General features: G+C 43.1%; 1 protein-coding gene across 1 annotated transcript; it reads left to right on the forward strand.

Moving 5' to 3' along the window:
- The first annotated feature begins 1129 nt into the window (after positions 1-1129).
- Positions 1130-19363, forward strand: LOC112251786 (GTP-binding protein Di-Ras1). Its single transcript, XM_024422724.2, has 2 exons — positions 1130-1462; positions 17668-19363. Exon 2 carries the CDS (start codon positions 17715-17717, stop codon positions 18309-18311), a length of 597 nt encoding a protein of 198 aa, XP_024278492.1. The 5' UTR covers positions 1130-1462; positions 17668-17714; the 3' UTR covers positions 18312-19363.
- Positions 19364-25016: the final 5653 nt, after the last annotated feature.

Here is a 25016-nt window from a genome sequence, read left to right on the forward strand (position 1 = left end):
ATTTTGTACCCACCTATAATGTGTGCATCTGTGAATTATAATACTGTGCACACTTTTATTGAATCAAGGCTCGGTCGTTTTGACGTGTTCTGCTACAGGCTTGCCATGGGCTGTTGTCCATGGTGCTGAACAGGTGGATGGCGCTGCTGCCTTTTCAGAGGTTGCTGGCCAGGGTGGCGAGGTGCTAAACGGACAGATCCCCAGTGTACTTTGCCTCCCAGGTATTATTTATTCTTATTAATTCACCTGGCCGAACACAGTGAAGATAAACATTAAAGAAGTGCGCATGACCCCATTCATCATTGGTTAACCATGGCCCATTGTTATGGAGGTGGGTGTCGTCTCACTCTTGGAGTTTCTCAGTTTACCACTGGAGCGAGACAAAAGCTCATCTATTGTGTCAGCTGCACCAAAGAAAGGTTGGCTGGGAAGTGGGAATGCGTTTGTGGGAACATTGTTAATGGCCAGACAGTGGCGCCATTACTCTCCTGACACCAATGTGGCAAATTTGTGAGAAGTCCATGACGTACCTCACAATACAGTTTATGGTGGCTCTTGCATCTTGCTAACAAAGTTTTGGAGGTATTGACAAGTAAAAAAATATATATATATTCTTTTGACATTTCATGTGTGAATTTGAGTTTGAAACAAGGGGTAAAAACTGAAAATGAGGTGTAGCCTAGCCCTAGGATACATGACATGCCACATATAGCCTACAGTAGGTCTACACAGATTCAATAAGCTATATGGACTAGCACGCCGGGGAGCCCCTATGCTATTTAACATCAGAAAATAGTATCTACTCAATGACACAAATGATGTAAGCCCAAAGCACCGCATGTAACAGTATATTACATGGACTGACTGGAAGAACCCGATCTAATCAAAAGCAATCATATATTTTTTGATTGACATGATACTATTCCAGCTTCTCTCCAAAATAAACGGATTGGTTTCACAAACAGGCTATAATCTAATAATCGACGAGTGAGAGAAAAAAAAACGATCAAAAACAACCCACATGATTAAATTCAGCAATCATATTAGGTGTTGAAAACAACAATTGAAAAAAAATGATCAAGATAAAGACGGAGCCGAATGAGAGGCGTGTCTCAGAGGCGTAGCTGAATGATGGAGGAAGCGCACACATCTTCAGCAAAAGCAGGATAAGGAGTGTCAAAAGCGCACGATTTTTCTATAACTGCCCATTCGCTTGCGTCAGTATTCGATGAGCGACTGAATAGAAAGGAAAGCACCTCCTATCTTTGGCATCAAGGGGTTTAAATCAGAAAAACAGAGAGAGCGAGCTGCAGTGAAAAGGGGAGGACCTGGCTACATCAACACATCACGTATATTGTAAAATGTTATTGCTATAGAAGAACTCTAGCGTCAATGTATTTACTTGAATGCGGGCATATTTAAATCCGCATCATCACAACGGATCTGGGAAAGTAAACTTGAGGTAAGTTCGGTTCATTTCAACTCAACACGTTCATCCATTCATTCACTTTTCATTCCCTCACTCATCTAGACTACTGACTCATTCATCATTCTCTCCATTGTTCATCAGTATTTGGTGGAAATGTATACTTGCCTTAGGTTACATTTGACAGCAATAATAGTGAGGCCAGTCCTTTACTGTGTGATAATATCCAACCTGGATGAGTGAGGATGAGACATAGGATGAGACACATAGGATGAGACACTGTAGCGACGCTTTCTAGACAAGTGTGGGTTAACATACCCTCTTTGTGAAATAAATAAATACTCAGGTGCGTCTGATTAGGGTCTGAGCGACAACCACCTTTGCTTTCAAATGTGTGTTTGTGGTATACAGGACTCGAAACTCTGCATTTCTTTCTCAAAGTTAACCACACAATACACTTTGCACAGATAATCTTATTTTCTCTATAGGGTTTGGAATGATATTTCATTTCTGACTTCCCATAGTTGACCATGGTGCGGTTATATAGGCATGTCGCTGCTATAGTAGGATATGGTCATCCATATGGGATGTGCTACAATATGGAGTGTGTGTTTGTGTAGCCTAAAAGCGTGTGTGGGACTCGGGGGGGCTATCAATGTTTCGTTCATTCATCCAACAGTGTGGATGTCGCCGCCAAGCATTATGCCAGGGAATGAGTGATTGATGTTTTGATTTAATGCCGTTAAATTTGTATCGCGAGCCCGTTAAGTCAAATTCCTGTGTAATTATCCAAGATGCGCGGTAGCAATTATGTCAGGCTTCTAAAAATTCGTGGGAGACTGACACTTCGTTATTTGCGTGGGCATGGCATAGAAGGGGGCAAGCCTGAGCAATGCTGCTTTGACGTAAGCTACTCTGTAGTATACCCACGTCTTTGTTGTATAAGAATGTTGTGACGTACATAATACGTTTATGTTTGTGGGCTATAATATCTGCATATATTCGACGAGGTTTACAGTACATTCAGAAAGTATTCACACCTATTGACTTTTTAAAAATGTTGTTGTGTTACAGCCTGTATTTAAAATGTATTAGATAGAGATTTTTTTGTCACTGGCCTACACACACAATACTCCATAATGTCAAAGTGGAATTATATTTTTACAAATTAATTAAAAATTAAAAGCTGAAATGTTTTGAATCGATAAGTATTCAACCCGTTTGTTATGGCAAGTCTAAATAAATGGGCTTAGCAAGTCACATAATACGTTGCATGGACTCACTCTGTGTGCAATAATACTGTTTAACATGATTTTTGAATGGCTACTTCAAACACAGATTCAACCACAAAGACCAGAAATGTTTTCCAATGTCTCTCAAGGGGCAGCTATTTGGTAGATCGGTAAAAATACAAAATTCAAACATTGAAAATCCCTTTGAGCACGGTGAAGTTACTAATTACACTTTGGATGGTGTATCAATACACCCAGTCACTACTATGGTACAGGCGTACTTCCTAACTCAGCTGACGGAGAGGAAGGAAGCCGCTCAGGGATGTTGATTTTAAAACAGTTACAAAGTTTAATGGCTGGGATAGGAGAAAACAGAAGATGGCTCATCAACATTTTAGTTACTCCACAATAACCAACTAAGCTAATTGATAGAGTGAAAAGAAGGAAGCCTGTACCAAATAAAATATTCCAAAACATGCCTCCTGTTTGCAACAAGGCACTAAAGTAATACTGCAAGAAATGTGGCAAAGCAATATAACATTTTGTCCTGATACAAAGCGTTATGTTTGGGGCAAATCCAATACGATACGTTACTAAGTACCAATCTCCATATTTTCAAGCATAGTGGTGGCTGCATCATGTTAGGAGTATGCTTGTAATCATTATTAAGTACTGGAGAGTTTTTAGGATAAAAAAGAAACAGATTGGAGCTAAGCACCGGCAACATCCTAGAGGAAAACATGATTCAGTCTGCTTTCCACCAGACACTGGGAGATAAATTCACCTTTCAGCAGTACAATAACCTAAAACACAAGGCCAAATCGACACTGAAGTTGCTTACTAAGAAGACAGGAACATTCACCATCTTCTACATTAACTGAGTGGCCTAGTTACAGTTTTGACTTAAATCTGCTTGGAGACCTATGGCAAGACCTGAACATGGTTGATTAGCAATGATCAACAACCAATTTGACATAGCTTGAAGAATTTTGAAAATAATAATGGGCAAATGTTGCTCAAGCCAGGTGTGGAAAGCTCTTAGAGACTTACCCAGAAAGGCTCACATCTGTAATTGCTGCCTGTCACGTTTGTCGTAAGAATTATCAGACCAAGGTGCAGCGTGATATGGTTTCCACATGTTTATTAACTGAATCGCACATACCATACCAGGCCAACATAGGAATAGATAACCTAGATTACCCACCCTAGTCACGCCCTGACCTAACCAAAATAGAGAATAAGAAGGCTCTCTATGGTCAAGGCGGGACTGGACGCCGTGTCAGGACTGAGCACCGGCGCAGAAGACTCCGGCCATGGAGCGGGACTGAATGCCGTGTCTGGACTGGACAATGGCGCAGAGGAGGGCTCCTGCTATGGAGCTGGACTGGATGCCGTGTTTGGATTGGACACTGGCGCAGAGGAAGGCTCCTGCCCTGGAGCAGGACTGGATGCCTTGCCTGGAAGCTCCGAACCGTGGACCGTCGCTGGAGGTTCCGGACCGTGGACCGTCGCTGGAGGTTCCGGACCGTGGACCGTCGCTGGAGGTTCCGGACCGTGGACCGTCGCTGGAGGTTCCGGTCTAGGAACCGTCACCGGAAGCTCTGGACTGGAAAATGCCGGCGGAAGCTTTGAACTGAGAACCGTCGCCGGAAGCTCTGGAACCGTCGCCGGAAACTCTAGACTGTGAATATGCACTGGAGGCCTAGTGCGTAGAGCCAGCACAGGTGGTATCGGATTGGTGACACGCACGTCAGGGAGAGTGCGGGGAGTTGATACAGGACGTACCAGACTGGGGAGGCGCACTGGAGGCCTGGTGCATGGAGCCGGCACAGGTGACACGCACTTCAGGGCGGGTGCGAGGAGCTGGTACAGGACGTACCGGACTGGGGAAGCGCACTGGAGGCCTAGTGCGTGGAGCTGGCACAGGACGTACTGGGCTGTGAATGTGCACTGGAGACCTGGTGCGTATAGCCGGCATCAATTGTACTGGAACGATGACACACTGGGCCGTGGAGGCGCACTGGAGACCTGGCGCGTAGAGCCGGCACAAATGGTACCGATACCGGACCAGTACGTCCTGTGAGTTTGGAGAGCTGGCACAGGATGTACAGGGCTGGGAAGGCGTACTGGAGACCTGGTGCGTGGAGCCGGCACAGATTTTACCAGACTAATAGCACGCTCCTCATGACGAGTACGGAGAGCTGACTCAGGTGGCATTAAACTGATAACACGCTCCTTAAGGCAAATGTTATGCATCCTCCACCAACTCAACAACTCTCTCCGTTCTTTCTCCTCCAATATCTCCATCCACTCACTGACGGTCTTGGACTCTCTCCGTTCACTCTCCTCCAGTTTCTCCCTCTTCTCCCAGACTGGCTCTGGTTCACTCCTCGGCTCCGCCAACCACCCCTTGTGCCCCACCCCCAAAAATTTTGGGATCTTTATTGGGTCTTTTTTTGTGGCCGCGAACTCCGGCGTCGTCGCTGTCCTCCCTTCTCTCCTTGTGTCTTCCGCCAGGGAAGGCTATCCTGTCCTGCCATGATTTTCCTCCCAAGTCCAGGATCCTTTCCCATCCAAGATCTCCTCCCAAGCCCAGGATCCCTTCCCATCCAAGACCTCCTCTCAAGTCCAGGATCCCTTCTCCTCCTGGGCACGCTGCTTGGTCCTGTTGTGGTGGGATCTTCTGTCACGTTCGACGTAAGAATTATCGGACCAAGGTGCAGCGTGATATGGTTTCCACATGTTTACTAACTGAAACGCACAAAAACAATAAAAATGAACGAAACGTGAAGACAATGGAATGCTCACAGGCAACTACACATAAACAAGATCCCACAAAACACATTGAGGAAATGGCTGCCTAAATATGATCCCCAATCAGAGACAACGATCAACAGCTGCCTCTGATTGGGAACCATACCAGGCTAACATAGAAATAGATAACCTAGTTACCCACCCTAGTCACACCCTGACCTAACCAAAATAGAGAATAAGAAGGTTTTCTATGGTCAGGGTGTGACACTGTCAAAGGTGACTCAAGGGGTTTAATACAAATACAGGTATGTCATTTTCTTTGCTTATAGCTTTGAAGCACTGTTATAATTACATGTTAATACAGTGTTTGCACAGTACACTCTTAGAACATGAAAAGGTTCTCAATTTCTTCAAGGGTTCAGCAGGAGAACCTTTTCATCTGAGAACGTTAGAAAGACCACTCCAAAGATGTAGCCTTACTGCTAGAACTACAATCAATCATTTCAACTTGTATACTACACTTGGACATTTTATATTGGAAATCAATGTAATTATTGTGAGAGACAGAAAGGGATTTTCAAGGCAAACATTTCTACATTGCAAGAAGCAATGGTAGCATGTGAGATGCATAAATAATGCATTTTATATGGTGAAACCCTCTTGAAGTGAACGATAAAGAGCCTGACTCTATAACTACTAGCATTAGCATGTGTTAGGAAAGTAGTGGGGCAATCGTCACAGCTTGATCACTAGCGTCCAGGGAATTATCAACCATTTTTATCACCACCAGCCAATAGGGAACCAGCTTCACATCAATGACCCCTGCATGGAATGCCTCTCAAGGGCCATAACACATTTTATTATCAATCTAAAATACAATCATATCTACTAGATAAACATTTCCTCAGACGTCACCAGATGTTAAGAATCTATGAATGTTTTAACCATTTACTGATTTAATTTGATTAATTTAACCTTTATTCAACCAGGCAAGTCAGTTAAGAACAAATTCTTATTTACAATAACGGCCTACATCATATAACAATTACTTGTCCCCTGTTAAATTTTGATTTGATGTGTGACTTTTTTACCATATCCAATCCTTTCAGATCTAAACATTGAGAGGTATGGAGGAACTAGGCGTTGTTCATGTTTCTAGATGGGTCTATCGTGTCATGGGGTTGTGGGGCAGGGGGTGGTTGCCACTATAAACCTGTAGTACGGTATCATAGGGGAGCTTTCAAAAGCATTGAAACTTAGTCCCAGTGGAGCAATCTGTCCAACGATTGAAAAAGGAGAAACCATACACACACAAACTGAGAAAAGACAGTGGATACATCTAGCCAGGAGTCCATCTCTCATGTCCTCTACCCACTTTTCTCAAGGCCACCACCTAAGTGTTGTATGGCAGCATTTGACTAAACCTACACCCGAGATCTGTAGTAATAATAGCATACAATATAATACAGTATGTCATGTCAGCATTGTCTTTGTTCTTTGGGAAATTCAACTGTAATTCATAGATCTAGAGATATTGTTCATATTAATTTCCATCAAAGAGGAACTACCCCCTATATCAAACTGTGTGTGTGTGCGTTGCCATGTTTTGGCAGTTATTCCTTGCTGAAATACACAGGAATCAAGAGATTTGAGGCCATTCTCATGACACTCGAAATCGCCCTCTCTTGACATAATGTTGTTTATCAGACATTTTGGTCTGTCTACTACATCCTCCACACCATTCTGGCAATACTGGTATGTATGGCACTTAATGTCTCTGATCTGAGTGGGTGTTTGTGTGTGTTTGTGTGTCTGTGCAGATGGCCCATCTCCAAATGTTTGAATGGTCTTGTGTGAGTATCCACATAGAGTAGTGCATACTAATTCAAAGTCCTCCTTTATTCAAGCCTACAGATGCCTTCAATCAGAGATGAGACTGAATGTGGCTAGCAAGTTGTCAAATCTCGGTAGTGGTCCAAACATAGGAATTACCAATCTGTCAATGTCAGAAAGCTGTTAGTGAGAAAGAGTTTGGCGTAAATCCTTAAAAATGTTCCTGTTGTGTTGTTGACCTCTCTGAAAAAGGATATGACATAGAAGGGTGTGGGAAGGTAACCATGGCAACTGAATGCTGACAGGGGTGATGACATGTTTATGCCCCCGTCCCCAAATACAAAAGTCATTACCCCCTCCCTTTGTCTATCTCCCTTATGTGTGCGCACCCACGCGCGCAACACACACTCTCTTCCTCTGTCATAGATTTTCCTCTGGGCCCTGTTTCCACAGTAACCAGAGAACTCCCAGAGATATGTGGGGGAAAAAAACACAACGGAGAAATCCCAGAGCTGCAGAGGGAGGGAACACGCACACACACACCTATACATAATAGCAAGATACACCAACACAGCAAGAACACCTGCCTGCCCAGCTCGTCTCCTGTCGTCAAGTGGTTTGCAGTTGTCACCGAGGGAGAGCATACATGGACCAAATCCGGGGACTAGATCGATTACCAGACCTTCAATTAGTCACTCTTCTAAATCTGTCTCTCACCGAGGGGGAAAAGGACTGATGTCAAACATGAGCGTCAAAATCTCCTTCTGGAAATGCTACTTTGACGCTCTGTTCATACAGTAAATCAATATAACTAGAATCAAACACTCTCCCTTTAAGACCAGAGGAGCACATGTCAGGGAAACAATATTAGATGTCTATTATTTTTAGTCTAACTGGGAACAAGCCACGTGGTTAGTTTCCTCATATAAATCATGTCACAAATGACAATGTAGCCATAGGTTCACATGCCAGAAGAGGGGCTTCCAATCTTTCCCCATTGAAAGCATTTTCAATCAAGCCTGAACTCAAGCAATAACGTCATATATAATTTCAAAAATCAATTGAATTATAACCGGATTATAGTTCCCGTCCAAATGTTGAACAGTGGCCTCCTGGGCTATATGATCTGACAATCACCCCGCCACTTGAAATGGCCACCAGACATGCAGCAGTGTCCAGGCTGTCACTATGCATGATATCGCAGGCAGATAGATGGGAGTGGAAGTATGGAAATTTCTCTGATGAGGGACCCAATCGCTCCACATGGCCATCATAACCAACCCTGTAGCGTCTGGACACAGCTGTACAGCAGGCACTGGGGGAAACTGACAGACAGGGCAATAACTCAAACCCTAGGAGTGACCCAGCACCATTTCATTATATAGCAAACCTGACAAAACATTGAGTTGTTTTTTGATGTTCATACAGGACATTAACATAAGCAAGAACCAACGCTTTTCACTGTTTGCCACAGCAGCATGAGGTCAACCTTTCTTTGCGTCAACCAAAACTGAAAATAGCCGTTATCTTTATAAGAACAGTTAGATGTAGGATCTTAATTTGATCACCCTTGTTGCTGAGAATTTTCCTGCACAGCAGGAAATGAAAACGTGTATATTCAACATTTAAAAAGGCTTCTAACCTTTATAATTTCCACTTTAAAATGTCAGATTTGATTTTGCCTGAAAATAATTTATCAATCCCTACAAAAATATCCATGAATTATAATCCACATTTCCTCTTGCTGCAGGATTATTTTCCTTCTTTATCAAACTCTTTCAAATTAAGATCCTACATCTGTATGTATGGATAGTAATTGGGCAGCAGATCACAAAATACTGTAAAGACTAAATATTTGTGTAGTGGGGTTGTGCCGCATAGCATCATGGGGGTTGTATGTGTTGAGATGATCACATTCTGGATAAATGGTTCAACTGAATTACTGTCTCAAGGCATTACAAAATATTGGAGACGAGTAGGTCTGAATCTACAGTAACTGGTCGGTCTGTAAAAAGTTGTGTTTTACAAGTTTAAAACAGTTATTTTTCATGGTACAGTCTATGCTAAATGTTAGCACAGTGTATTGCTAGCAGAGACAAGTGCATAGTTGAGCTAGCTAAGAGAGAGTTAGCATCATGGACTGCAGAAAAGGAGTCGAGGCAGACGTCGGCGTGGGAAAAAATATTAAGGCAGGAAAATACAGTATGGAACGGGCATAAATTCAACTGTGAAGAAGAACTTTAGAATAAAAACTTCAGGATGAAACGTCAGTGAGTGAAGTGAAGGAAGATCGTGACTGAGGAAAATATTGCTGTGCTGGAAGACAATATTGAAGTGAGTGACAATCAGGAGCCTATTGAGAAATATGAAATGTTTCCACGTCACCAGGTTTAATAACAAACCATGCACCAGAGCACTATACAAAACAATGTCCCACATCGCAGGTGGGAAAAATGACACACTAAGTATGATCCTCATTTAGAGGCAACGATCATCAGCTGCCTCCAATTGGGAACCATACACACACACACACCAACATAGAAACACAACTAGAAACGCCCCCTAGTCATGCCCTAACCTATTACACCACAGAGAAGCCCCGAGGGCTCTCTATGGTCAGGGCTTGACACCAATAGCATAAATAGAATGCAAATGGGGAGTTTATTAGGGATTTTGGTACACTGGGGAAGAAGGGGGGAATTCACTAATCCAGGGGTGGTCCTCAGCCAATCCGGTACACAAGGGGGGGGGTAGTCCCACTGTCCAGGTCACAACAGGTAATCACACGGCTATTGTTCTCTCTTCATATTGCACTTTGTTCTCTCCTTACTCTGCCCCTATGTGCAGGCTGCTCCATCCTTTATCCCCAAGTTCTCCCTGGCTTAACGACCCACAGCCTTGCCTCGTTGAGGCAGGAAGTCCATATAAGGCTTGGGGGTGGAGCCAGCAGGCAGCACGATATCTCTCCTTAATAACCACTCCCCTCACCTCTCCCTGCCATCTGCCACAAACTATTTGTTCAGCACTTTTGAAATGTACAGCGACAGAATTCAGAACATGTGCCATTCTTACAGTGTTCTCCCTGTACACCAAGTCAGAACTGTAGGATAAATAAAGGGGGCATATCAGCAGACAATGAAAGCTCTTACAATATTCAATGATTATATTTCTCTAAAACCGGTTATAGGCTACATGTGCACCACCAAGTCAGAACAGTAGGCAAAATTAAGAGGGCAAAATAGACCAAACTATTAGGGCGAGGCACGTGGGCTACTAACAGCTTACCACACAACATACAATTAGTATGTTGTGCTCACTTGAACAGGAAGGTGGGCAAATGTTGTCATCAAAGTCTGTCATTATCTGGATTTATGGTGCTTTCAAGACAACTGGGAACTCTGAAAAAATAAGGTTGAATAATGATGACATCTGTGATCTTCAAGTCGTAGCTTTAGAAAGAGGTCCAAGTTCCCAACCTCCAATTCCTAGTTGGATGACCGTTCAAAACGCAGTTCCAAGTTAAGTTGTTTTGAGTGGGGCACAAATCATGCTTCATTGACAGCATGGCCAATATTGAATGTTTATAACCTCTAGCAGTCTCTATGGGGGTGCCACAGGGTTCAATTCTTGGACCGACTCTCTTCTCTGTATACATCAATGAGGTCGCTCTTGCTGCTGGTGAGTCTCTGATCCACCTCTACGCAGACGACACCATTCTGTATACTTCTGGCCCTTCTTTGGACACTGTGTTAACAACCCTCCAGGCAAGCTTCAATGCCATACAACTCTCCTTCCGTGGCCTCCAATTGCTCTTAAATACAAGTAAAACTAAATGCATGCTCTTCAACCGATCGCTACCTGCACCTACCCGCCTGTCCAACATCACTACTCTGGACGGCTCTGACTTAGAATACGTGGACAACTACAAATACTTAGGTGTCTGGTTAGACTGTAAACTCTCCTTCCAGACCCATATCAAACATCTCCAATCCAAAGTTAAATCTAGAATTGGCTTCCTATTTCGCAACAAAGCATCCTTCACTCATGCTGCCAAACATACCCTTGTAAAACTGACCATCCTACCAATCCTCGACTTTGGCGATGTCATTTACAAAATAGCCTCCAATACCCTACTCAACAAATTGGATGCAGTCTATCACAGTGCAATCCGTTTTGTCACCAAAGCCCCATATACTACCCACCACTGCGACCTGTACGCTCTCGTTGGCTGGCCCTCGCTTCATACTTGTCGCCAAACCCACTGGCTCCATGTCATCTACAAGACCCTGCTAGGTAAAGTCCCCCCTTATCTCAGCTCGCTGGTCACTATAGCATCTCCCACCTGTAGCACACGCTCCAGCAGGTATATCTCTCTAGTCACCCCCAAAACCAATTCTTTCTTTGGCTGCCTCTCCTTCCAGTTCTCTGCTGCCAATGACTGGAACGAACTACAAAAATCTCTGAAACTGGAAACACTTATCTCCCTCACTAGCTTTAAGCACCAACTGTCAGAGCAGCTCACAGATTACTGCACCTGTACATAGCCCACCTATAATTTAGCCCAAACAACTACCTCTTTCCCTACTGTATTTAATTTATTTATTTATTTTGTTCCTTTGCACCCCATTATTTTTATTTCTACTTTGCACATTCTTCCATTGCAAATCTACCATTCCAGTGTTTTACTTGCTATATTGTATTTACTTTGCCACCATGGCCTTTTTTGCCTTTACCTCCCTTATCTCACCTCATTTGCTCACATTGTATATAGACTTGTTTATACTGTATTATTGACTGTATGTTTGTTTTACTCCATGTGTAACTCTGTGTCATTGTATGTGCGAACTGCTTTGCTTTATCTTGGCCAGGTCGCAATTGTAAATGAGAACTTGTTCTCAACTTGCCTACCTGGTTAAATAAAGGTGAAATTAAATAAATAAAAATCATTTTAAGCTTGGAAAAGAGCCCCTTAATCCAGACTTGGGACCATACAGCCACTCCAATGAATAGCAGAATAATAATCGCTTTGCAATGCTTGCAGTTAGCCAATGATTACTTCCAAACCACTCATTGTACTGTTTGTGATTTCCATCTTGTTGTGTAATGTTTATGTCCAATGGCCGATGAGCACCGATACGTTTTATCTATAATTTCTATTCAATTTTCCTCTTCATATGACAAGGATTAAAAGGTATTTGCCAGTAGATTGTCGACTTGATTCATGAGGATGACTGCTAGCTAAGATTTAGAAAGTATGATGTTGACGTGATCAGTCTAATCTAAGCTACTGTAGATATAACGGGACTTGACGTAATTTATCTGTGGCCAATGACCTTGAGCATTCTTGGATGGGCACTTCTAATGTAATTCTATGGCAGTACCCATGGGGCTTGAATTTTCGCCCTCTATCCTTAGACTCGGCGGTGACGTAGTGTCCCCATGAGTGACAGAACACTGAGCCAATCACGGCGCAAATAGAGAACATGACCAACACCTACGCTCCGTATTTTCCGCTGGCTGCCCCACCACCACAGAAAGCACAGAGCTAGGCTGAAACACCTGTATTTTGGAGCTCCCTTACTCAAGAAAGCAAAAAGAGACCATGTTTGTATGCAGCTTTATTAACTCAATTATTTATTTACTTTTTTACATTGTTTGCAAACTGATGTGACACGGATTAATGCCAAAATAACATGCAAAAAACAGGCAAGCCACAAAATGTAGCTATAAAGTGTGGGGCTCAAAACAGGTGGGGCTCTGACTCACCTGCCCTGAATCACAGGTCGCCACTGTTGTTGAAAGGTTTAGGTTCCACAGAAGAAATCAGGAAGAGGGAGAATCAGTGAAAATGTTTGCTAAAGAAACTATCAGAGCACTGTGAGTTCAATGATGTTTTAAATAACACCATTAGAGACAGACTAGTAATGTGGGCTACGGAGTGAAGCTACACAAAAGAGACTATTGAAGTCAGTGTGGAACTAGGGGGTGTATCTCTGTGTCAGACACAGTCTCCGAAAAGACACTGAAACACCTTCCACTTCAGCCAGTACACATCGTGTTTAGGACTTACACAGGCGAAGAGGCATCCCTGAGGTCACAGTTCAGTTAAATGGACAAACTGAAGCTGCCACTCTACGTAATAAAAAGAGACTATCCATCACTACTGGGACGCTCGTGGCTGGAGGAGATCACACTGGACTGGCCATCAGCACATACAATGACGCATGGAGACACAGGCCTACCCGCCATCTTAAAGAAACATGGAGGACTCTTTAATGTAGAGCTGGGTAGCATGAAAGACATAATAGTGAATCTTAGCATTAAGCCAGACAGAAAATCAAAGTTTCCGAAAAGCAAGACCAGTACCTTATGCTATCAGACCAAAAGTTTAGGCTGACTTGGACACTTTAGTCATGAACAAAGCACTGGAGCCGGTCAGCGTGAGTGAATGGGCGACACTCATCTTACCAGTCCCTAAAGGAAAACTCTACCCAACAACTATATCCACCCAACAAATATCAATTGTTGATATAGTCCCAAAATGTTTTGCTTGTCAGAATGTTTGCAAGATATGTGACTCAAAATACAGAAATCCTCCCTGTATGATGCTTTGTGCATCCTACGATGCTGCGTTTTGCATCATATGATGCAAAATACATCATACAGGGATGATATCTGTATTTTGAAAGGTACATATCTTGAAAACATGATTGCTGACAATCAAAACATTTTGGGACTATGTCAACAATGGACTAATGAAACAAATACCAAAAGATAGTTTTGATTAGAGTTTTCCTTTAGGAAGGATGGTGGAATCAGGATATGTGAAGACTTTAAAGTCACGCTAAACCTTGTGTTGTCTGCTGAGCAATATCTGCTACATCGACAACCTTTTCGCAGGTTTAGCTACTTCTGGTGGCCTGGACTAGATGGAAGCATTGAGGAGAAAGCAAAAACCCGTTCCCCATGTCAGAAGGTTCGCAACGTACCTCAACTTTCACCTCTTCATCCGTGGAATTGGCCAGAGGAAGCGTGGCAACGCATACACATCGACTTCGCTCATAGCAAGTGGACAGAGGTCTACTACTGAAGAGAAGACCATCGAGGAGCTTGGAGAAGTGTTTAGTCGGTTCGCCAATCCATCTTGTTAGCGACAAAAGACTGCAGCTAAGAAATGGCTATGTTCCTACAGATGAATGGCATACAACACAGCAGGTCCGGAAAAGGCACACAGCTCAGTTACTGTTGACTAACGCAACACCGACAGAACCATCAGTCATGAGTGGTCCAGAACTGTTACTGGGTGACACCATGACCCTGGAGGCTCACAGTCACCTTCTCAGGTCTGTTATTCAACAATTTATGTAGGAGGTAAGGCGTTGTGATTTGGGGTTATACCGCCGAGCGTCATTGGGTTGTATGTGTTGAGATGATCGCGTTCTGTATAAATGGCGGAACTGAATTCCTCTCTCCCGCATAATCATCGTTTAATTGTTATAAAGACGTGGTTATGAAACCCAAAAGACATAACAAATGTACTCAGACGTCTATGATGATAGCCAAGTATATTTGACCCAGTAAGGCAGTGGAGAGCTCTGTAGCTACGCGATGGCCTCCCGCTCTACTCGAACATGAATGAATCAGAGTGTTGTTTGATATGTTGGACAGGACCAGGTGTTGGTGGGAAGCATTGGCAGCTCCTCAGAGAACAATACAGTGATCACAGAGCTGTGTGGTGTACTTATCAAAGCCCAACTTCCAATAGAGAGAGAGAGAGAGAGAGAGGGAGGGAGAAGGAGAGAAAGAGAGGAAGGGAGAGAAAGGAAGATAAAAATAGTGTACGTGAGAGAGAGAGAGAAACCAACACCTCTTTTAGATGAACACAGAGAGGTGTCTGCTCTTACTGTGGAAACACCAAGGGCTCCCACATACTTCAAACAGAATGCTCTGCATGGAGTACCACAGGAGCCTTACTCTAGAGACTAATGCCAGAGCTCCAGCTAGCATCTGTCTGGTCCATGGGAATCCTTTGGCTGTAACACACAAGGCTCAGATACCCACGGCTTGAAATATGTCTCCTGCTGCTCAATGATCTGAAGGCACTTAATAGGTGGGAACAACATGGCAGGGTCTGGAAGTACAGTACATTCAAGTGATATTTTGCTTGAAAAATCCAAGTTGCTCAGATGTTTTCAGATCTCAAACCCTGTCAAGATGGAATGGATCCCTTTAACATAAAGAGTAATGAGTTTCACAATATTGTTTCTACCTGCCCAGGCTTGTTACCTCTTCCACCCCTTTTTTCAATTTTTGCCTAAAATGACATAGGATATGCATATTCTTGATACCATTTGAAAGGAAACACTTTGTAGTTTGTGCAAATGTGAAATGAATGTAGGATAATACAACACATTAGATCTGGTAAAAGATAATATAAAGAAAAAAAACATGTGTTTTTTGTATATTTTTTGTACCATCATCTTTGAAATGCAAGAGAAAGGCCATGATGTATTCTTCCAGCCCAGGTGCAATTTATTTTTGGGCCACTAGATGGCAGCAGTGCATGTGCAAAGTTTTAGACTGATTCAATGAACCATTGTATTTCTGTTCAAAAGTTACACAGCCATTCTGATTGATAACCTTCAACCTATGGTGAAGCATTTCTATCCTGATGGGAGTGGTCTGTTCTAGGAAGACAATGTCCCCATCCACAGGGCACGAGTGGTCACTGAATGGTTTGATGAGCATAAAAACGATGCCATAGCCATCTCAGTCATCTCAGTCATCAGATCTCAACCCAATTGAGCACTTACGGGAAATTCTGGAGCGGCGCTTGAGAAAGCTTATTCCACAACCATCAACAAAACACCAAATGATGGAATTTCTCGTGGAAGAATGGTGTCGCATCCCTCCAATAGAGTTCCAGACACTTGTAGAATCTAGGTCAAGGCGCATTGAAGCTGTTCTGGCAGCTCGAGGTGGCCCATGCCCTATTAAGACACTTTATGTTGGTGATGCTTTGTGTTTTTAACGACACAGAACTGATAGCGATCACTTGATTAAGTGACAGATAGCTGGCAAAATGCTTTTTTGACCATGTCCCTATGTTTGAGCAAATCCCCCAACCAAAACCTTGAATTGGTCATTTTGAATCTAGATCCGCACTGTTCTTCCTCTTAGTCTCTCACTCAGTCATCTTCCCACTCAATGGCAATCTGTCAGCCCTCCCCAGGCTTAGCCCCCTTCCATTCCACTTTATTTCTCCACCACCTCCATACCCACAGCAAGATGAATGACTCCCTAATGCAATCTGACTATAGTGTTGATGGCAGATGACACACACAATCTCTCTCTCTCTCTCTCTCTCTCTCTCTCTCTCACACACACACCAGTGCAATTCTGATTTGCATGTCTGAAAGTGTTCTCATGTGACTGATTGGGTATTGAACCTGGGTTATCTGTCGCCTCGGGATTGTGTTAGCCCTCTGAGCTAAAGCCTAGGTAAGGTTATTCATCATGCAAGCATAGCTTACCGAACTATCTCCATTACTCTCATTGTCATGCACCTGAGCTCACATTTGAAAATGCAACAGTACTACATAACACCCCAACTGTGAAGCTATAGTATTGTTTTTCCTAACATCCATTTTTATCAATTACCACTGAGCATTAAGATCAATGGTACATGTAATACATTTTCAATGGCTATTTGGATCAGTCTATTGTGTCGATGTATTCCATACCTTTCCAATCTCTGGTATTATTGCAAGGCAGTCCTCATGGAACATTGGACCCCACAAAAAATAGCCTAGTCTGAGATGTGTTTTTTTTTTGCTTGCCGTGACAATCTACATAGGAGTTGGCAAGACAGCACAAACAGATGTGGGCCCAGGCTACACAAACACACCTTTGATGACAATGTGCTTGGCCTCTGCTTCCCACTGCACTGTGCTTTCATAGATCTGAGAGCCCATCAATTAACTGCCTCTCCTGTGTCTTGTTCAGGTTAATGATAATCTATGATGGCAGGCCTGGCTTTAAAGGGACCAGCTTGTTGCACTGTTTATCTCAGTCGAGGGTCTCTGAGATATTGTTCAAGTGCACAAGAAGATAGCGAGGATGCTATTTAGATAAGAAAATGTATTATTTCTCGAGATAAAGCTCACTGTTTGTCATGATTATGCTATTGTGTATGATCTCACTCTAATGTGATTGTAGTGGGGATATTTTTATTGCCTTGTCCCAGCTGGCAAAAGTGATTGAAATGACATCATGTCAACCAACTTTGGCTGCTGGGATAGCTTCAACTACAAGGCAAATTCCAATCAACATAGTTGAATGGCATTCATGTTTTTTCTGATAGTGCTTCTGATCCCATCCTTTGATGACCATTCCTGATCTTCTCTTCCTTCTCTTCCTCAGGTCTTAGGAAACAGATAACAGCAGGGATCCCAACCCCCCCCCCCAACATGCCGGAGCAGAGTAATGACTACCGTGTTGTGGTGTTTGGGGCTGGCGGTGTGGGCAAGAGCTCCTTGGTCCTTCGCTTTGTCAAGGGAACCTTCCGGGACACCTACATCCCCACCGTGGAGGACACCTACCGCCAGGTGATCAGCTGTGACAAGAGTGTGTGCACCCTCCAGATCACCGACACCACAGGCAGCCACCAGTTCCCTGCCATGCAGCGCCTGTCCATCTCCAAGGGCCACGCCTTCATCCTGGTCTACTCCGTCACCAGCCGCCAGTCTCTGGAGGAGCTCAAGCCCATCTACCAGCAGGTGCTGGCCATCAAGGGCAGCGTGGACGCCATCCCAGTCATGCTGGTGGGCAACAAGAGCGATGAGACCCAGCGTGAAGTGGAGACCAAGGAGGGTGAGGCGCAAGCGACAGCATGGAAGTGTGCCTTCATGGAAACCTCGGCCAAGATGAACTGCAACGTCAAGGAGCTCTTCCAGGAGCTGCTCACACTGGAGAAGAAGAGGAACATGAGTCTGAGCGTCGACGGCAAGCGCTCCGGCAAGCAGAAGCATGCCGACAAGCTTAAGGGCAAGTGCAGCATCATGTAGGGAGGGAGAGATGATGCCTGACCACTAGGAGGAGAGACAGAGGTTGGGGAGGGTAGCGGTGGTGGAAAGGGTGGGCGTTCTTGAAGAGACTCACTTCAAGGAATGGAGGGAAGGTTGGGGTGGGGGTGGGGGGTCGTCTGAGAGTGATTTTGTTATCCCGAAAGAGGCAACCCCCCCCTTTACTTTATACCACTGCCCCATCTCCACCTTTCCCCACTCTGCTCATACCATTAACCAGGAATCGCCCCTAGGGCACAGTCAACCCGTCTGTCTCACTGGTTTTTGATTTGGATGTTTGCCTCTCCATCAAAAAATGTATGCCACTGAAGGCCCGAATAGAAAAGTTTGGGACACAAGAGTCAAGTTCTAAGAGAAGGTCAATTATTGATGCATCTCTGCTGTGATGGGAAAAAGGAAAGAATATGGAGCCCTGAGAATTCATATCCTGTTCAGGGTATAATGACAAAAAGGAGGAACTCCCGACACAGTGCCCATTTCAATATTATTCACTCCACGTACACCCTCTTTTCCCTATAGCTGTCTGTCTCCTGCTAATATGAGATAGCCACTTGACTCTTATGATTGTGAAAGGGAATAGGGTGGATTTGCGGGAGATGAGTGTATCAAGTTTAATGTGAAAGTAATGGAAACATGACTTTCGTCAATTCAAGTCCATTTCCATAAGCACAAGTTGGACTTTCGCCCTTCAGTCTCTCTGTATCTACCTGGTAATTGGATGGGAGTTGAGAACTAGATATTGTCATCAATAAAGGGCTCTATTCAATCTGTATAGCGGAAGTTCAGCGTCACAGCATAATTTAAATTTAGAGGCAATGTTCTTGCGTTAGAGGAGACGGCATTCACGGTAAACGCTGCATACAGTGCATTCGGAAAGTATTCAGACCCCTTGACTTTTTCCACTTTTTTTTACGTTACAGCCTTATTTTAAAATGGGTGGGAAAAAAATATTCATAAATCTTCACACATTGCCCCATAATGACAAAGCAAAAACAGATTTTTAGAAATGCTTGCAAATAAATTACTTTTTTTTCTAAGAACCTGTTTTCACTTTGACCTTATGGGGCATTGTGTGTAGATTGATGAGGATTTTTATTTATGTAATCCATTTTAGAATAAGGCTGTAATGTAACAAAATGTGAAAAAAGGGAAGGGGTCTGAATACATTCCGAATGTACTGTATGTTGGCTCAATCGGAAATGACCTTTACATTTCTATCGCTGCAGCGATACAGATTAAATAGAGTTGTTGACGGAAAGTTATTTGTTCATTAAACAGTGCGTTCTGACATTTTTCATACCCCTTGACTTTTTCCACCTTTTGTTACGTTACTACCGTATTCAAACATTTAAAACAGGTTTTTAGAAATTTTAGCAGTTCTTAAAAATAAAAAGCTGAAATATCACATTTACATAACTATTCGGACCTGAAGCACCTATGTGAGCTATTACAGTCTTGAGTCTTCTTGGGTATGACGCTACAAGCTTGGCACACCTGTATTTGGGGAGTTTCTCCCATTCTTTTGTGCAGATCCTCTCAAGCTCTGTCAGGTTGGATGGGGAGCATCGCTGCACAGCTATTTTCAGGTCTCTCCAGAGATGTTTGATCGGGTTCAAGTCCGGGCTCTGGCTGGGCCAGTGAAGGACATTCAGAAACTTGTCCAGAAGCCAGTCCTGCATTGTCTTGGCTGTGTGCTTAGGGTTGTTGTCCTGTTAGAAGGTGAACCTTCGCTTCAGTCGGAGGCCCTGAGCGCTCTGGAGCAGGTTTTCATCAGGGCTCTCTCTGTACTTTGCTCCGTTCATCTTTCCTTCGATCCTGACTAGTCTCCCAGTCCCTGCCGCTGAAAAACATCCTCACAGCATGATGCTGCCGCCACCATGCTTCACCGTAAGGATGGCGCCAGATTTCCTCCAGGTGTAACGTTTGGCATTCAGGCCAAAGAGTTCAATCTTGGTTTCAGCAGACTAGAGAATCTTGTTTCTCATGGTCTGAGAGTATTTAGGTGCCTTTTGGAAAACTCCAAGCGGGCTGTGCCTTTTACTGAGGAGTGGCTTCCATCTGGCCACCATAAAGGCCTGGTTGATGGAGTGATGCAGAGATGATTGTCCTTCTAGAAGATTCTCCCATCTCCACAGAGGAACTCTGGAGCCCCTTCAGAGTGACCATCGGGTTCTTGGTCACCTCCCTGACCAAGGCCCTTCTCCTTAGATTTCTCAGTTTGGCCGGGTGGCTCGCTCTAGGAAGAATCTCGGTGGTTCCAAACTTCTTCCATTTACAGTGCCTTGCGAAAGTATTTGGCCCCCTTGAACTTTGCGACCTTTTGCCACATTTCAGGCTTCAAACAAAAAGATATAAAACTTTTTGTGAAGAATCAACAACAAGTGGGACACAATCATGAAGTGGAACGACATTTATTGGATATTTCAAACTTTTTTAACAAATCAAAAACTGAAAAATTGGGCGTGCAAAATTATTCAGCCCCCTTAAGTTAATACTTTGTAGCGCCACCTTTTGCTGCGATTACAGCTGTAAGTCGCTTGGGGTATGTCTCTATCAGTTTTGCACATCGAGAGACTGAATTTTTTTCCCATTCCTCCTTGCAAAACAGCTCGAGCTCAGTGAGGTTGGATGGAGAGCATTTGTGAACAGCAGTTTTCAGTTCTTTCCACAGATTCTCGATTGGATTCAGGTCTGGACTTTGACTTGGCCATTCTAACACCTGGATATGTTTATTTTTGAACCATTCCATTGTAGATTTTGCTTTATGTTTTGGATCATTGTCTTGTTGGAAGACAAATCTCCGTCCCAGTCTCAGGTCTTTTGCAGACTCCATCAGGTTTTCTTCCAGAATGGTCCTGTATTTGTCTCCATCCATCTTCCCATCAATTTTAACCATCTTCCCTGTCCCTGCTGAAGAAAAGCAGGCCCAAACCATGATGCTGCAACCACCATGTTTGACAGTGGGGATGGTGTATTCAGGGTGATGAGCTGTGTTGCTTTTACGCCAAACATAACGTTTTGCATTGTTGCCAAAAAGTTCAATTTTGGTTTCATCTGACCAGAGCACCTTCTTCCACATGTTTGGTGTGTCTCCCAGGTGGCTTGTGGCAAACTTTAAACGACACTTTTTATGGATATCTTTAAGAAATGGCTTTCTTCTTGCCACTCTTCCATAAAGGCCAGATTTGTGCAATATACGACTGATTGTTGTCCTATGGACAGAGTCTCCCACCTCAGCTGTAGATCTCTGCAGTTCATCCAGAGTGATCATGGGCCTCTTGGCTGCATCTCTGATCAGTCTTCTCCTTGTATGAGCTGAAAGTTTAGAGGGATGGCCAGGTCTTGGTAGATTTGCAGTGGTCTGATACTCCTTCCATTTCAATATTATCGCTTGCACAGTGCTCCTTGGGATGTTTAAAGCTTGGGAAATCTTTTTGTATCCAAATCCGGCTTTAAACTTCTTCACAACAGTATCTCGGACCTGCCTGGTGTGTTCCTTGTTCTTCATGATGCTCTCTGCGCTTTTAACGGACCTCTGAGACTATCACAGTGCAGGTGCATTTATATGGAGACTTGATTACACACAGGTGGATTGTATTTATCATCATTAGTCATTTAGGTCAACATTGGATCATTCAGAGATCCTCACTGAACTTCTGGAGAGAGTTTGCTGCACTGAAAGTAAAGGGGCTGAATAATTTTGCACGCCCAATTTTTCAGTTAAAAAAGTTTGAAATATCCAATAAATGTCGTTCCACTTCATGATTGTGTCCCACTTGTTGTTGATTCTTCACAAAAAAATACAGTTTTATATCTTTATGTTTGAAGCCTGAAATGTGGCAAAAGGTCGCAAAGTTCAAAGGGGCCGAATACTTTCGCAAGGCACTGTAAGAATGATGGAGGCCACTGTGTTCTTGGGGACCTTCAATGCTGCAGAAATGTTTTGGTGTCCTTTCCTAGATCTGTGCTTCTAAACAATCCTGTCTCCGAGCGCTACGGACAATCCCCTCGACCTCATGGCTTGGTTTCTGCTCTGTCAACTGTGGGACCTTTTATAGACAGGTGTGTGCCTTTCCAAATCATGTCCAATCAATTGAATTTACCACAGGTGGACTCCAATCAAGTCGTATAAACATCTCAAGGATGATCAATGGAAACAGGGTGCACCTGAGCTCAATTTTGAGTCTCATAGCATAGGGTCTGAATAATTATGTAAATATATTTTTCATATATTTTTCATTTGAATTACATTTGCTAAAATGTCTAAAAACCTGTTTTCGCTCGGTCATTATGGGGTATTGTGTGTAGATTTGAGGAGGAAAATATATAAATATCAATTTTAGAATAAGGCTGTAACGTAACAAAATGTTCAAGTGTCTGAATACTTTCCGAATGCACTGTATATTACAGGTGCAGGTTAGGCCTATCAGTGGTTGCTAATTAACGTTAGCATGTGTAGTAATAGTAATAGTAATACAAATATAGGAAATATAGCTGCAAGTGGTCTCTGCATTTTGCTGTACATTTGAAATGCCTTTCCTACCAGTTGACTTGACATTTTGCATCATTTAAGTGAGCTTTAGCCAAACAAAGCACAAAGAAACAACAAAAGCGACAAGCAGTCAAAGCACGTTCGAAATGTAAACGTTTTTGAAGAAATGTAATGAATCTCTATAGCACAAATATTTGGACCCTCATGCCATTAAATTAGGTGTCTATATCAATGTTGATCACATTATATGCCTATCTTCTGTTAATATACTGTATAATATACTGTAATTAATATATTTTATGCTCATATTGTCTTGCTTTGCCTCTCCTCCCTATTGAATATTTGTTGCAATCCAGAAATCACATGGCATTGCTTTAGCAATATGACTGCACTTTGAGGATCTGGAGCACAGTGACATTTGATCTTTTGGTAAACACTTTGACGTGCTCTGGATGAATCATTTCACTTGAGGGGATTTTGCAATTTGAATCATATAAAGGAACTGCCAAATAAAGACAACTAAATGTACATATAATTGTTAATTGGTCAATTTACACGCACACTGTTACATGCAAGGTCTAAAGCAGTGATGTAGTGGTAATAAAATGGGTAGGTAAACTCTGATTGCCAGAGTCGCAGTGAGAAAAGTAACACTCCCTATATTTTCAATGCATTTTTCCCCAAAAGGCGGGCAAACTGTGGGTAAAAAGTGGGCAAAATGTGGGTAAACTGCCTTTACTTGCGTTTACACTCCACTACACCACTAGTTTAAAGAATGAGTCCTGCAGGAGTAAGTACATGATCATTTTACTTGGAGAAATACTTGTTCTTAGGTGTGCTGTACCATTTCATTCATTGCCTAATATGATTAGAAGGATAGAACATTTATCCAACACTAACCCCTCATCCCAATAGATGTCCCTATCTTTTCAACAGCCTGACTGTTTGGTATTCAGTTAGTTCCCAGAAAGAAAATGACATCTGTCATTCCTGTACATGCTCACTATTTCCTCACAGACAGTGTTGCTATAACGGCACCATGATTACATTGTAGATGTTATTCTACTCCGTCTGAATACTGACTTGTCGTGTCATGCATTATTGAAGCCTAGGGAGGTTCTGTGCAGCAGCTGCAGCTGGATGGATGGATGATGGCTACCGAACAAGCTGTCTTCTTCATTGATTGGCTAGCGGCGAAAAAGCCCACGAGTCCGGCGGTTGGAAGGAGCGGGCTGAAATCAATGGGGGGATTTGCTCGGAGAATTGGACAGGTTGCAGGGCGACAGTGTTTGATCACTGCAGAGAACAAGTACGAGCTGCCATTGGGATGCTTACTAAGTAGAGGGCAGAAGAGAGAGAGAAAGAAGCCAACAGACTTATAAGGGGATTACACATGGCCAATGGGCCATAGTAGTAGCCTATCCAGGAGGACAATGTGTACACTACAGTATACAGGGTTACAGAGTGTCACTGTTTCACCGACAGATACAGATTCAAGGCTGTTGTACCCTATCATTAGCAACACATGACTGACTCCCATGTGCTCTGACTGGGGAAGGGTCAAGAAGAGATGTTCCCCATGACATTTCTCAGTGTTGCTTTATATTAACGCCATCATCCAGAGATACAATGTTATGGACAGAGGAGTAACACCTAAATGTAGCTACTTCTGTATTTATTTATTTTGATTTGATCAGATGATGAGATCCTTTTCAGGGCGTGACAAAAATAGCATTCTTCCTGCCCTGCGAGAGAGTCCTTATTGTACATATCAGAGAGAGGCATGTTCGTTCTATGTAGCATATATCGTAACGCGCCACTGTATTTCTGGGTGAGAATGACACCACATCCAGGTCACACACTACACAGGATCGGGAGTGACTTATGCTTTCAAAATTGTACAATCTCATACAATTTTCTATCGTAATCTTTTTACAGATTTAGGATGCTTGACACCTTGACTTTTCAATATTATAGATTTTTCCACTATACAACAAGGTGCTTCATTTATCAACAATCAGCTATAATTTTTCATTTAGTCATGCTTGGCAGCCATTTTTGCTATTTGTCACTGTAGTCATATTTTTTGGGGGAGAGATGTCTCACATTTGTGTGATCCCTCATTAAACCCTCTCCCTAAAAATGAGTAGTCCTTCAATTCCTGCTGAAAAATGACTGTGCAGTGACTAAAACAG

This window comes from Oncorhynchus tshawytscha, linkage group LG05, assembly GCF_018296145.1.
Source record: "Oncorhynchus tshawytscha isolate Ot180627B linkage group LG05, Otsh_v2.0, whole genome shotgun sequence".
Taxonomy (NCBI): domain Eukaryota; kingdom Metazoa; phylum Chordata; class Actinopteri; order Salmoniformes; family Salmonidae; genus Oncorhynchus; species Oncorhynchus tshawytscha.

Coding starts and splice junctions, on each gene's coding strand:
- LOC112251786 (XM_024422724.2), top strand. CDS start 17,715: ATGCCGGAGCAGAGTAATGACTACCGTGTTGTGGTGTTTGGGGCTGGC.